Source organism: Colletotrichum chrysophilum (genome assembly GCF_026319265.1).
Source record: "Colletotrichum chrysophilum strain AFK26 chromosome Unknown scaffold_243, whole genome shotgun sequence".
Taxonomy (NCBI): domain Eukaryota; kingdom Fungi; phylum Ascomycota; class Sordariomycetes; order Glomerellales; family Glomerellaceae; genus Colletotrichum; species Colletotrichum chrysophilum.
This window is the reverse complement of record NW_026517530.1, coordinates 18,352-32,783: the sequence shown is the minus strand read 5'-3', so window position 1 is coordinate 32,783 and position 14,432 is coordinate 18,352. Positions and strand designations below refer to the sequence as shown.

Genomic DNA, 14,432 nt, shown 5'->3' with positions numbered 1-14,432 from the left:
CGGGGACAAAATGGCCCGATGGGATGTTCCTCTTGATACCATCCCCTGCATCTGAAGATAAGGTCCATCAACCGCCGAGATAGAGCGTCAGGAAGCCAATTGGCTGTGAAGCAGCTTCTTGGTGGCTGTATTAAACCACCGTCGATGTCGTGCGAAATCTGGATCACCTTTCAAGTCCACTCCGCGGTAGACTTTGGCAGCAAGATGCCACCCACAGACGGCAAGATGGCCGAGAAAGACACGACACACGACGCGACGGACGTCTCCCAGGGAGACTCCAAGACGATCCGGCACCGCTCCCACAACAGCGGGGGCAGAGACATTGCCGCCCACCTGGCGGACCAGTTCGCCAACGAGCCCGACTATGATCGCCAGGAAGAGGTCAAGCTTCGCTGGAAGCTCGACTTTCGGCTTATTCCTTTCCTGTGGCTTAATATCACGCTGCCTGCCATGGACAAGATTACGCCGTCGACGGGGGCGCTGTATGGGATGAGGGAGGACTTGGGGTTGAAAGGGGATCAGTATGCGTGGGTTGGGTCGGCGTTCTACGTGAGCATCCTTTTTCCTTGGTCATGTTGAGAGTTGAGAGTTTAGAGAGGGATTGATGCTGACTTGATGCGTGCCGTGGTGCAGTTTGGGTATCTGCTTTGGTGTTTCCCATCCTCGCAGATCCTCCAACGACTCCCGATTGCGAAGTCCATGTGCGCGGTTATGATCATATGGGGCTTCGTGCTCATTGGCGCCGGGTTTTGTCGAAGCTTTATCCCAATGGTCATCACCCGTGTTCTTCTAGGCGCCCTTGAGGCTCCGGTCGCTCCAGGGAACTTCATCATCATGACGATGTGGTACACCCGTGAGGAGCAACCCATCCGAGCCGGCCTCTTCTACACCGGTAGGTCCCGCCTCAGAAACGAAACACATCTCTATTTTCACACACTCACACTAGACACCGCCCAGGTCTGGCCACAATCATAACCGGCACCCTCGGCTGGGCCGTCGGCTTTCTCCCCACCCACGCCTGGCCCTCCTTCTTCTACATCACCGGCGCCATCTCCATCCTCTACGGCGCGCTCGTCGGCGTCTTCCTCCCCGACAACCCAGTCCGCGCCAAGTTCATCACGCCGCGCGAGCGCTTCGTCGCCATCGAGCGCCTGCGCGCGGACCAGCTCGGCATCGAGAACAAGACCTTCTCTCTGCCGCAGCTGCGCGAGACGCTGCGCGACCCCAAGACCTGGCTGATGTTTCTGTTTAATATCTGGGTGAGCATCCCGAACGGCGGGCTGACCAACTTCGCGCCGCTGATCGTCAACGGGTTGGGGTACTCGCCGCAGCGGAGCACGCTGCTTATGATGCCGACGGGCGTGGTGCAGACGCTGAGCAGCTATGTGTGCAACTTTGGGGTGTACGTGTGCGTGAGGAGGTTCAAGGGGTGCCAGTTGAGGGGGGCGTTTGTGATTGGGGGCCTTGTGGTCGGCATGGTTGCGACGGTGTTGTTGTATACCCTGCCGCTGGATAGTTACACGGGCAGGTTGTGGGCTTTGTATTGGTCGTATTTCTACCTCGGGCCATACATCGGTGTGTATACAATTCCGTCCTTTCTCGTGGAGGATCGCAGCTGACCATTGTTGATAGTTGCTCTCGGCATCAACAGCGCCAACACCTCCGGACACACGAAGAAAGTTACGACGAACGCGATCGTCTTTGCTTCGTACTGCATCAGCAACATCATCGGTCCGCAGTTCTTCAAGTCCTCGCAGGCGCCGCTGTATCCGCTTGGCATGGGCGCCATGCTGGTCTCGTACGCATTAAGCATCTTCACCATGATACTATACATGTTGTACTGCTGGAACGAGAATAGACGATGGGAGAAGCTGGATCAGGATGCCGGGCGGAGGGTTCATCTCGATACAGACTTCCAGGACTTGACTGACAGAGAGAATATTCACTTCCGATACGTGTGGTGAAGGGGGACGTTGGGTTGAGCTTATCACCATCGATCCTCCCGCAAGGGCAAGTTCCTTGACAAGCTGTTCAACCTGCTCAAGCAAGGGACACCATTACCACCACCTTAGCGGTCAACTCACCACCCCTTAATTGAATTGAATAATTTGATGCTTCGGTGCTATTATATGTATAATGACTTAATAGGAGAGCGTAGATCGGTCACGGCCCTATTTATCTACGCGGCCTAGATATACGGGCACAGCATACGCGAGGTCCTCTCGAGGTCCCACTGTCCCCTAGGGACGAGAGGACTCTGAAGGCTCTACATGGGTCCTTTGAGGGGGGCTATGAGGGCATGCGTGAAGTTCTAGATAACCTCAAAATTGCCGGATTAAGTAGTCAGCTATGAGCCATGCTATCCGGGCGAGTAGTAAGCGTCGACAACAACAAGGACAATAGGGACGATAGCGACGACAGGGACGACGGGAACGAGGGAAGTTTTGTATAGCGATTGACTTGTTACACTCACAAGTATGTCAATCAATCAACGCTTCGAAAAAGAATCTCATCAACAGCAAGTTTCGGGTTCAAGACAAACTCAATTACCCTTGCGGCAGCGCTGATCACCATTAGATAGAATAAAATAGGTCTCCAAGAACATAATCCAAATCCAAACGCTGAAAATTTCACGAAACATCTACATCAAGTACTTATGAACATTCCACGTCTGCGCAACAGAAAACATGCCCCATCCAGCCATACCCCACGTCATCCACCTAAAGAGCACATTGCACAGCTGCATGAAGTTGCGCCTCCTCGTGCGCCCGATAAACGAGTCCCCCTCGTTCACGTACGGGAACGGCGTGTCCGGCACGGGACACCCCAGAAACTTGCACAGCGGCTCCCACCCGTCGCTCATCCTGAACTCGAGCAGGTTCTCCTCGGGCACAATACTACGGATGTGCTCGTTGTGCTCGAGGAATACCTGCTTGCCGTGCTTCTCGAAGTCGCCCTTAAAGATAGTGCTCCAGTACTTGTGCAGCATCGGGTAGTACATTGAGGACGCCCAGTCGACGTACGACAGCGCCCACAGGAAGGGGTCGTTGGCGCGGTAGTTGACGGTGCCGAGGGCGGACTGGTGCCAGCGGTCGACGTCGCGCGTAGTGAGAAGCACCTTAGCGTCCGGGTACGCGGCGATGAGCTCCTCCGCGAAGGAGGCGGCCGGCCAGTCGCAGACGGCCTGGCAGTGCCCGAGGAGCGCGTCCCACTTGTCCTTGCCGAAGGAGCCGACGCCGTCGAACTTGGCGGCGAGGGCTTCGCTCCAGAGGAGGCAGTCGGGCGGGTTCTCGGCGCTCGCGTTGAGCATGTGGTAGGTGTCGACGTAGCCCAGCTGTTTGAGGGCTGCGCGGAGGGCTGTGTTTGGGGTTAGAAAGGCTTGTTGGGGGGTTAGAGGGGACGGGCTGCGTACATGCTGTTCCTGTGCGTCCGAGACCTAGGCAGAGTACCTTCATAGGCACTACGCGGGTGAGTTTGCGGCGGTCGATGTCTGTATCGTTTGTGAAGACGTCGGTGATCGGCCTCGAGGCACCCCCTGCTGTTAAGCCCATGATGCCGGCGTGTATCTCTAGATGCTTCTGGGGGTTGGGTATCAAGTGTATGTAGTATACGGGCTAGAAGCAGTAGAAGGGTCAATGAAGCAAAGGCAACACAGCAATGATGATTTTAAGTGACGTTGGGAAGAGTTTTGTTCATGCAGTGAAGCCTGTGATTCTTCATGTTTTATGGAGTCTATTTATCTTCAGCGCAGATCTCTGAATGCTTCTCGGAGCGGACCCGAGACCGGAGAGCAGCCACATCAGTGGAGTTGTGTTTCTGCGCTGCAGCAAACTCTGCAATTTCCGATCCATGCCGCACTTTTACGAAATCACGTATGAGACTGAGGAGATCCCTTCTGGAGTCGGAGGCAACCTCGATTCCCGAGATAGAGTTGGGCACTTGTGACCGGGGGGCTGTAGCCAATGCTGGACGAACACCACGGTCCACAGTACTACTTTCCTCTCCTAGGTCGAGAGGGTAACTCCAATGATTGGGTAGTGATGCTGCAAAGTTATCAGATCAAAATACCAAAAGGTGCTCCTGGTCTGTTACGTAGTTAACTGGGGCTCGGAGGAGTCCGCGACCCTCCTTCGGGTTCAACTGTAAATATCAAGCCCCCAGTCGCGGCTCTCGGTAGTTGTAGTTGCGACCCACCAGAGCGGCCCGGTTCGTGATTTTGAATGTGGACAGCTGAAAGCCACGGCCTGCATGTCGATCAGCCACCAGTGATTTTGGAGTGTGAGCTTGTGAAGCGGTATGGATACGGCGAATTCTCGCAACTCCCCCACTACCCGATGCCAAGCTTTAAAGCCAAGGGTGAAAGCCGTACCTTGGCTCTGGGGTGTCTCTTGGGCATTAGATCGGCCTCAAATGGGGCCCGATGTCTATTTGCATCTGCGAGAATACCTACCTTGGACGGTTACGTCCCATCGCATGCTGGTCTGCTGAATATACCTATCATGTAGGAACGAGGTCGTGAGAGCAATGAGCATCACATGCTCGCTTTTCTGCACAGTTACTGGCTAAGATGGTTGGCATCAAGACACAACCTTCTCTCAAACCTCAAAGTAAGAACACCTGAGCCTTTATCACACAACGAACAGTACGGTATCATGACAACCGAAAGTATTGTGACACCATTCCTGGTGGGCTATTCGGTGTCGATAGCCTAGATAGGCAGGAACCTTCCGAATAACGAACTGCCGATGAGGCTTTTGGTCCATCTTATGGGGCCAGAAAATTTTTCAATGTGATGGATCTCCACGCGCGTGTCTCAAACACCATGCTAGTGCTACTGATGAGGCACGCGAGAAACCGGGCCGCCGTGCTTGAAAGGATCGATTGAGATTGATTGATTGATTAGATTGATAAGATTGATTTGGTGGGCTGCTCGCCCACATCGCGAGAGAAAGAGGGGGCAGCGGGAGGCTTATGTTGCAATCGATCGACATCAGGACAGGGGGGTCGGAGTTCCGAGTCCACAATGATCCATCCAGTGCGGAATAAAATCTGGAAAGATCCACACCGAGTGCCAGAAGAGCCAGCGGATAGCGGTCCGAGAGCCTGCTGCTGGACCGACAACCTGTGGCAGCCGTCCGATCGTGAGGGCGTCGTGTTTATGAGCGATATGATTTGGTGGCTGTTTGTCGAAGTATTAGTAGTCGGGAGCATGGCTTTGCTTCTGAGATGAGCAGAGATGGTCTTTCATTGTGTGTGTTTCGGGCTTAGAGGGCTTGATCAACTAATCTTGGGACTAATGAAAATACGATTTGACTGAGAAACTAGTCAACCCTCATTCTATGAACGAAAGCACGAAATAGTTGAATGTCAGTATTAATCGGAAGCTGGGGATAGGTGCATGATATTCGTCTGGGGAAGGGAACCCTTTGTCCTACTGTATGCAACCTTATTCTATGGATTCCCTTGCATCTCTTTGAATGCTGCGGCTAGCCTCATGATGCCATCCTGGATCCCAATCACGTCATGCCACGCCCAGCATAACCTAAATCCAACTCCAAAGCTGGCCATTGCCCGCTCCAGACTGCCCGGGTCACCTGCCACAGTCATCATTTCACCATGTGCTACTCGCACATTGTGGCGTTCTAGAGCGAACTCTGCAAACTGCTTGCCCGAGATGGAGCCACGAGGTAAGTTGAGATAGACAAAGAATCCTCCAACTATGCCGGGTTCATCATTGTCAACCTCAGATTGCCTTGGCGCAACAGTGATACCCACAGGAGACAGATATTCCGAAATAGCTTTTATCATAGCATGGTACCGCTCCTGATACGTTGGAATCAGCTTCCCGCGGATATGCTCATCCACGCCCCACTGCTCAAAAGATGGCCCATGAACATGGACGACAGATGTCCCTGGCAACCTCCCGATCTGACGGACCCGAGTTTGCACAACTCCTTCGCCATCTCAGGAGACCCCTCGACCCACCCGACTCTCACCCCTGGCGCGACGATCTTGGAGAAGGAACCATTGCTCGCCGTGTTGCCCCAGGGTTTGCCGCCTGGTAAGGCGCGGTCCACATCAACGAGTCTCGGGGGAGGTGGGGGAAGCTCAGATGAACCGGATGCTCCATGGTCTGCGGGCCAGCGGAGCCAGTCATACACGTCGTCCGCGATGATCAGGGCGTCGAACTGCCGGGCCAGCTCGACCAGCTGCTTCCGGCGGCGGAGAGACATGACCTTTGCGCTGGGATTGCTGAAGGTTGGGACGACGTAAATGACATGTCGGTAGACCTTTGGAGACACCACGGTGCTAACGAAAGCGGGGTCGGGTGGTTCTCTGGTTTCCATCTCCAACAGTCCCTTACGAAGGTAGTCAAGGTCAATGCCCTCGTCATCCTCAGGGACTCCCCGCATTCGGCCCTCGAAACCAGCTTCTTGAAATGATGGACATGCTAGAAAATAGGTTGGCTCGATCATCCAGATACACCTAGTAAACTCCGGGTCGGTAAATCTTGTTAGAAGCATGGAGAGCGTTGCCGAAGCTCCGTTGGTGATAAACAGGCGCTGCGGAGATATTGAGCCAATTGAAGGTTGGTAGAAATCACTGAGCCATTTGGCGAGAGCTTCTCTGAGGGAGTCTTGGCCCTGGTCAGGACCGTAGACTAGAGCCTTGGCCGCAATGTCATCATTGAGAAGGATTGCTTGGGCAGCGTCGGCTAATTGCTTCTTGGGGAACAGTGATGGTGAAGGCCAGCTGTTTATGGTGTTAGCCGTTGAGTACTGGAATAGGTCAACTATCTTATCTTATCCTACCCCAGCTGGAGATTGATGTATGACTTTGGCTCCTGTGGAGAAGTCATCGTGATTATTACTTTGATATCTCAATGTTGACGCTTGAGTAACTATGACTTTTACAATCGCCCAAAACGATTACTTTGGCACACAGCTTTCTATTCTGCTAGTATTCTTGTCATGAAATAGCAGCCCATGTCGCCGCCAATGATGGTCGCTTCCAACGTTGTCGGACTTTTGTCCGACAGCATTCAGCCTAGCCCGCCACACCCGCCATCTTGGCGGAGGCCAGTGGCACTAACAGACGTTAGCAACGTGGATCAACAGCCATGGAACTGCGGGGGCTCAGAGTGCGGGGGAGGTGCATGGAGGAGATATCGATCACGCGATGTGTCCAAAAATAGGCGTATTCACGGTGACATCCTACTGAAAATTAATAACAGGCTACTGTTGTCAGAACTGTGTCTGTTGTTTCGTGACGAGTTCGCTCATCGCAAAAGCCTATCTTGACGCGGTCAATGTCCGCCGGTTCCCCGGCAGTTGACCCGGTCTATTCCCAACCACTAGGAGCTCCAGCGAATACTGGGGCATTGATTGGCGATTCCAGCACGACATTACAAGGGTGTCTGATACGCCTGCATGTCCTTTTGATACGCACTATCTCCTCTCAAGAGAGTACTAAGCTTATCGTTGCTGCATTTCGGACTGAGACGCCGATATCTGAAGAGCCGATCACTCACGCGGGTCTTCCTCAGGCTCACTGTCGGACGTCCAATTCATGCTCGCAATCTAACAACACACCATGACTTGACATTCGACAATGCATCCAGCAAGCAAGAACCCACGGAGGATCGCTTGTATTCGTTGCCGGACCCGGAAGAAACGTTGCGACCACGCAGTGCCCACATGCGGCGAATGCAGAAGAAGCGGATCGGAGTGCGTCCCGTATGGCGCAAGAAAGTCCGGCTCATTTGCGACAATTCCGGTGGCATACCTCCGCCAGCTGGAGGCGCACGCGGCGGAAGCGCAAAGATCTCCGCCTCCTACCGACATGATGACCCACGGTATTAGCACCCAAGAAGCTGCGGAGGACTCCGACGGAGCTAATGATTCTGCTTCTCCATTTGATGGTGGTGGATACATCTCTGACACCTCGCGAGGTGCACGTCTGGTTCTACAATCAGAACAACGTCGAGTCGATATGGAGGGTCCAGAGATCAACATCCCGAATGATGGACCGCCGCGTCGGTTCTCATGCAACTCGCTTGTCGGCAGCTCCATGACCACTCCCCAAACTGTCTTGTCAATGATTGGAAAAGATTGGCTGGACCACTATACAAACATCTACTTCCGGCATGTGCAGCCTCAATGGACGTTCATTGACGAAGTAGCTTGGCGAGACGCGTATGCGACTCACTCATCCAGTTTGTCTGAGGCTGCGACATGTCACCATTTTGTCATTCAAATGGTGTTAGCCATCGGTGCTCTAGTGAGCAGCTCCTTCCGCGCAGACTGTCCGCACCTTGTACATGCATCCAGACTTCATGACGAAGCTATGAACAGGAACCTGGGCAATGTTACAGGACATTCGTCACCGCTGATCAGAACCCAAGCTTCCTTGTTGATGCTTCTGTATGCATTTCATGGACCATCGCCAGACCCTGTTTCTGGAAGTGTTATGTTGGTTCTGATGAATTGTGCAAATCTGATGGATGACAAACATGAGGTCGATCTTTACGCTGGAAATCTTTGCGTGGACTTTGAGCACACCCGTAACATGACTATTATGAGCTCCCACATCTTGAACGAGGTCGTGGCGTCAGCTTGGACATATCCCCAGCCCTTCATGTTCGAGATTCTAGATGAAAAGGTGACCTATAATCTCCCTTTCATTGCATATACCTCAAACCTAACAGACTTCAGATCTTTCAACATGCCTCCCAAATGCCTGCCGGTGAAACGGAGACGGGATTCTACAGTCACATATTCCAACTCAGGTGTATCCAATCAAAGATTCGTCACTTCAACAAGAAGCTTCAGAAGCTGGATCCCTCAGATCCATTCAGAGAAACTAGCCGACTGCGCTTGAAAGATGAACTTCAATTATGGAAAGAGAAAATCGAGACGGTCACGAATTCAAGCCCGAAAGACGACTTGGTTTACCATGAACCTAGTTCACTGTCAAAACTGTACGACTACAGCTTATCTATCCTGGTGCAAGAGCGGCCGTGCATGATGGGCCACGAAGAGGTTGGTCAATTAGTGGAATGCTGCAGCGAGGCGTGTGGTACCTTTCTGTCATCTCAGGAGAATGACTCGGTGATATACCGGACTTGGACAGCCGTAAGTCCAAGCTTTTCCACGGGTTGTCTTAGTCCGCTGACTTAATTACAGTTGATGTACCAATTCAGACTCGGGATCATTCTACTTTACTGTTACGCAATGACGCCACCGCTCCTTAAAACGGCAAACTTCAGTCTTCCTGATACTATCTCCGGCTTTGAATGCTGCCACAGAACTATGGAGAAGTTCTCGATCAGGTGGCCTCGGGCTCTAGTATTTCTGCAGTCGTTTCAGCTCCTGGCGGAGTCGGTGTTCGATGGCCCTGCCTTCGGTGGCCAAGCATGTAATTCGAACATGCTCGACTCGCCGTCATCCCAGTCATTGTGTTCGCCATATGCCCTAGAGGGGGAGAGGAAGACTCGGATGCAGAGCTACATCGTTGAGCTACGCGTACAGCATGTTCATCAAGCGGTCATCAGCTTGATGGAGGAGATGCTTAATCGACCTCAGCACCAGGACCTGAATTATGAAGGATTGGATCTTTTGCCAAATATGTCAATCGCTGGCTTTGATTTGTTCAATTTCTGACTTGAGCTTCGCTAGTAAATAGCCGGGATATTCTTCTACCTGTGTAGCGGACGCAATTGGCGTCTTTAATAGAGCATGTTCTAAGTGAGTGTTAAACACCAAGCAATATTCATGTCATGACGTTAAACCTACGAAGTTGATCTTGTACTGGGAGATCTTCTTCCATCCATCCTCATCGACATAGCTCTGCTCTGCCGTCCATTCACCTTGCTGTTCCTTTCCCCCGGATCTCTGATACGTGGTGACCCCCTCAATTTTGAGAGTAAGTGGTGACTCGTTTATGATCGAGACCTTCTTAACATCATGCACTCGAGAGTCGGTGTTGTTCCAGCTCTCTTCGAGGTACTTCTGAAGCTCTGACGTAAAGTCCCTGTCAGTGAATTGAATCAAGTGTGATGTGAAGCAACGGGAGGCTTACCAGGAACTCCAGTGGGCCCATAGTCACCCTTAATGAGCTTGGCATTCTTGCTGAAGCAACCCGCCCAAGCAGCGCACGCCTCCTTTCTGTCTGCTGCCTCGTAGAGAAAGTCAATTCCTCGCTTGACTTCTGGTGTCAAGGCGTTGGAGTCGTACTCGTAGTCAAGGATGGCCATAATGAAGGAGAGTTTGGATTGGGGTATTGTTTGTGCTGGTACTGTATGATAGGAGGTTGAAACTAAGTCTATAATCAGGGGATTTTATATTTGAAGGACGAAAAAGTGATTTAGTTGGCATCATTTCCAGTCGCGAGAGTTGGGCAAGACGCAGTCCGCCTCCCGCAATGGCTCGCAAACCCCGCACACAACGTCGGACAAAACTCCGACAGACGAATGTACGCCGCCGTTGTCGTAACACCTCTTCCTGATCGGTGTGACGCCCGCAAAGGACGGATTATCTCGACATTACGTGCCTAAGATAAGGAATGGGAAGTGAGAGCTGCTAGTAGCTCGGGACGCTTCACGCTACCTGAAGCTAGTCATCAGATCTTCCCTCCAGGCAAATCTTTCATTCCAATTTCACGGAGTTCGAGATCTCTTCTCTTAAAGAGACATCATCCAAGTCTCGGGGGCTTCGTATGACATCTACAGGAACTGAGGTCGCATCAAATCGTGCATTGCAAACACCATGTCCATCAAGAAGACGGGATCTGGTATCGAGCCGTGCCAGGAGGAGCCCACAGCTGGCTCAGTCCACGACATCAAAGATGCGAACGACTTGGACGATCAAGCAGCCATCTTTCTTCGAGAACATGAAGTTGAATGGGCCAACTATGAAGCCTCTGAAGCCAAACGAGTTCTACGGAAGATAGACTGGCGTTTGATGCCTCTCATCGTGGGAACGACCATCATCGCCGCGGTTGATGTTCGTCAAAATCTCAGCCTGCTCATTGAGCCTTTTAGGAGTAACACCTACTGATTTCGGAGCCCAGAAAATCCTCATTTCGAATGCTGCACTCTACGGCATGAACGAGGACACGCATCTGGTGGGACAACAATACAGCTGGGGTAAGTTCTTGCGTCCCTCATCCAATCGGCTTGCTCATTGTTCAACAGTTGGGTCAATCTTCTACTTCGGATGGCTGATCGCCGAATACCCTGCGAATGCCGTCTTTCAAAAGCTTCCGGTCGGCAAGACAGTTGGCACGGCGGTTGTAGCGTGGGGCGGCTGCGTCATGTGTCTTGCAGCCGCTCAGAATGCAGCTGGCCTGATGGTTCTACGGTTCCTGATGGGTGTTCTTGAATCCCCACTGTTTCCTGCCGTTACGATTCTGAACACCATGTGGTACAAGAAATCAGAGCAGCCCGTCCGCATGGCTATTACGTTCACAGGGTTCTCTAGCGTCTGTTAACCCGGTATAACCAGAGAAGCGTACCGCTAACATCCTTGTAGCTTGTGACAGGTGTTGTCTCATACGGCATAGGGCATGCGAAGACTGGTATTGCGTCGTGGCGGCTTTTGTTTCTCGTCATCGGAGGCTTCACTGTGTTTTGGGGAGCCATTCTACTCGTCTGGCTTCCTGACTCGCCACTTGCCGATAATTTCCTGACGGGCAAAGACAAGTACATCGCACTAGACCGAGTCAAGGATAATATGACCGGTATTGAGAACAGAGCAAGTTGACTCCTCAGTGCCTTTGAACATGAGGACTGACTGTACCTCACAGAAGTTAAAGTGGTACCAAGTTCGAGAAGCCTTTACCGACTACAAGACCTACATCCTCTTCATCTTCTTCTTGAGTATGAACGTACCGACAGGTGGGCTGGTGACCTTCGCAGCCCAGATTGTCTCGGGACTCGGGTATGGAAAATTGGAAACTACATTGCTCGGTATGCCGACGGGGGTGATGCAAAGCTTGGCTGGCTTCATGGTAGCCATACCACAAAGGTGGTTGACAAACAAGAGATGCCTTTCGGCAGGACTTTCTTGTCTCGTTCCCCTGATCTGCTCGATTGTTATCAAAGGTATCGTACCCTCTCCGTTGCCTGAATGCCGTCACTGACAGCTGGCAGAACTCCCACATGACAACAAGGTAGGCCGGCTGATGGCATATTACTTCTTCTACTTTTTCTGGGGTCCATACGCTACAGGTAAGCAATGCCACCCACACTTGGGCATGCTTTCTGATAAAATATGCAGCACTATCTCTTCCAATGGCGAACGTGTCAGGCCACACTAAAAAGCTTACCATTAATGCCACGGTGTTTTTGGCTTACTGCATTGCCAACATCATTGGGCCTCAAATCTTTATCGAGAGAGAAGCTCCCAATTATACGACGGGATACAGCGCCATCATGGCGTTTGAGGTAGTGGCTATCGCGTGCATGGTAGCGTATGCAGTTGGATGCATGATTGAAAACAGAATCAGGGATAGAAAGGAGGGTACGGAAGTAGACATCACTGTTGTCGATCAGCTCGGAGATCTGACCGATTATGAGAAGAGGGGGTTCCGATATGTTTTTTGAGAGACGGCAAATAGTAATTAGTCAAGCTCTAGATTGCGATCTCGAAGTATTGCGTAACCTCACTGGCTCAATATTCAGAAAGTGAAGGTCATAATCGTGGATGCAGGGAAAGATCAAACTACCAAGCCCTTCTTCTCTGTGGGCATTATCTCGGCTTAGTGGCTGTCTAGGGTGGCGCATTTGAGAATTGTGAGTGGCTAGCTGGCATGCTACAACAAGCCAGCGTAGCTAGCAGGTACCTTCAAGGCTTGTCACACCATCTCTCAATCACAAATATAGACAACTTACACTGTCCTCAGTCATCTCTCGTTGTTAACGAGGTGTCTTTCGCACCCGGAATGATCAGCCATGGGGGCCTGCACTCACCACCGGCTTACCCCTTATTAAGCAGCTATCTTTCTTGGAGATTTACGCTGTGACTCGTGAGTCAGACTCAACCCGCTGAATTGCTCGTTATTGCAGGCTGCATGAGTCGGTAGGCTAACGGCCAACCAGCGGATAGCTCCGCATCTCAGGAGCACCCGCCTTGGCTATCAAGGAAAGAAAGTAAATAGATAATATTTATGGTGAGTTATCCGAGTATTGTAACTTAAATAAACTCTATTTCTCGTGGTTCCTATCATGACGCAAACGAGCGTCTCATCGTTCGGCGTGCCGTGGTATTCGCGTACCCCTTCGTGTGTGAGACTGTGACAGAGTCGATTCTTGATTATGAAAGAAAATGGGAATAAGCGGTGCTGCATGTGTTTCTGCACTTATGTAAGGTAAAGGGGCTGGTTCTGCATTCGATATACCTGAGATATTGGCCGTTGTAATATAAACTTCAGCGTTGGCAACACACCTCCTGCCAGCGAGTTAACCGATGTGCTGCAAGCAGATAACTCTGATAAGGATATAGACGAATTGGTATTTAGAAAGAAATGGTTAACTGGTCAGACGAACACGATCTGCTATGGGAGATCTTCCATGTCGTAAGTTGTCCCATGGGATGAGTTCTGGGACAGCCCCAGTGATCTTACCGCAGGAGCTTGAGATCGTTTACGAGTCAAGTCAAGGCTCTGGAGACATCCTTACTCGGTAGGACCGTCGGTTAAATTGCCAGGTCTCGTCAATCATCCGTTGTTACAGTGTCTTGGTCTCAAAGCTCTAGAATAGGCGGAACCAGTTGATGGCTTCGCAGGTATAAGTAGCCCAGGATTTCGATCACCTTTACTGTTTCTGTGCCTACACTAACAGCAATCAATCATCTCAATCATCTACACCTACATCTCAACAAACTGCACTATGCAACTTTCCAAATTCCTTTTCACGCTGCTTGCAGCTGGCGTTATGGGTCAAAGATGCTCCTCAACGATCACGTACTGCACCGGCTCTATTTGCAACTGCTTCCCAAGCGGTATTGCTGAAGAACTGAACAAGGATTGCAAGGCTAAGGGCTTCGACCGTTCCCTTGGCCCGTCTAGAACTACTGTCGGCAACGTGAGTTATTCTACATACCTTATTTCTCCCATGTCAGTGTTACTGATGCCCCAACCAAGGACGTTCGTTGCGACCACCAGTGCTGCAGTGGCTAAGCTGGCTGCCGCTTCTATGGCTACTATTAACAAGCGGAATTTGTCAGGTCTACTCAGGCGACGCCTGGATTCCATGTAGAATGTCATCACCTGATAGACAACCCATCCAATCCATCTAGGGACTCAATGAGTCGTTCGCTAAAAGCGCCGGCTTACATATTGTCTCTTTGGTCTTGTAGCTGACTGCCGAGTATGGCTTTCTGAGTTTCTCCTTCAAAGACCTAGTAGCTAGTTGCCGGCCAACAGTATAGCTA

The 14,432-nt window shown here is 51.5% G+C and overlaps 5 protein-coding genes across 5 annotated transcripts; 2 read left to right on the top strand and 3 right to left on the bottom strand.

Annotated features, from left to right (window-relative positions):
- Positions 1 to 144: 144 nt before the first annotated feature.
- COL26b_013637 (uncharacterized protein) lies at positions 145 to 1,964 on the top strand (the record flags this gene model as incomplete). Its single annotated transcript, XM_053186232.1, has 4 exons — positions 145 to 549; positions 670 to 892; positions 958 to 1,575; positions 1,633 to 1,964. The coding sequence occupies 4 exons, from the start codon at positions 145 to 147 to the stop codon at positions 1,962 to 1,964; spliced, it is 1,578 nt and encodes a 525-aa protein (XP_053029825.1).
- Positions 1,965 to 2,641: 677 nt separating this feature from the next.
- On the bottom strand, positions 2,642 to 3,551 carry COL26b_013636 (uncharacterized protein; the record flags this gene model as incomplete). Its single annotated transcript, XM_053186231.1, has 2 exons — positions 2,642 to 3,357; positions 3,413 to 3,551. The coding sequence occupies 2 exons, from the start codon at positions 3,549 to 3,551 to the stop codon at positions 2,642 to 2,644; spliced, it is 855 nt and encodes a 284-aa protein (XP_053029824.1).
- Positions 3,552 to 5,837: 2,286 nt separating this feature from the next.
- COL26b_013635 (uncharacterized protein) lies at positions 5,838 to 6,859 on the bottom strand (the record flags this gene model as incomplete). The annotated part of the gene is made up of 2 exons (XM_053186230.1): positions 5,838 to 6,753; positions 6,813 to 6,859. 2 exons carry the CDS (start codon positions 6,857 to 6,859, stop codon positions 5,838 to 5,840), a joined length of 963 nt encoding a protein of 320 aa, XP_053029823.1.
- A 2,868-nt stretch (positions 6,860 to 9,727) lies between these two features.
- Positions 9,728 to 10,255, bottom strand: COL26b_013634 (uncharacterized protein; the record flags this gene model as incomplete). The annotated part of the gene is made up of 3 exons (XM_053186229.1): positions 9,728 to 9,742; positions 9,795 to 10,018; positions 10,081 to 10,255. The coding sequence occupies 3 exons, from the start codon at positions 10,253 to 10,255 to the stop codon at positions 9,728 to 9,730; spliced, it is 414 nt and encodes a 137-aa protein (XP_053029822.1).
- Positions 10,256 to 10,766: 511 nt separating this feature from the next.
- COL26b_013633 (uncharacterized protein) lies at positions 10,767 to 11,762 on the top strand (the record flags this gene model as incomplete). The annotated part of the gene is made up of 4 exons (XM_053186228.1): positions 10,767 to 11,003; positions 11,071 to 11,146; positions 11,195 to 11,481; positions 11,532 to 11,762. The coding sequence occupies 4 exons, from the start codon at positions 10,767 to 10,769 to the stop codon at positions 11,760 to 11,762; spliced, it is 831 nt and encodes a 276-aa protein (XP_053029821.1).
- Positions 11,763 to 14,432: the final 2,670 nt, after the last annotated feature.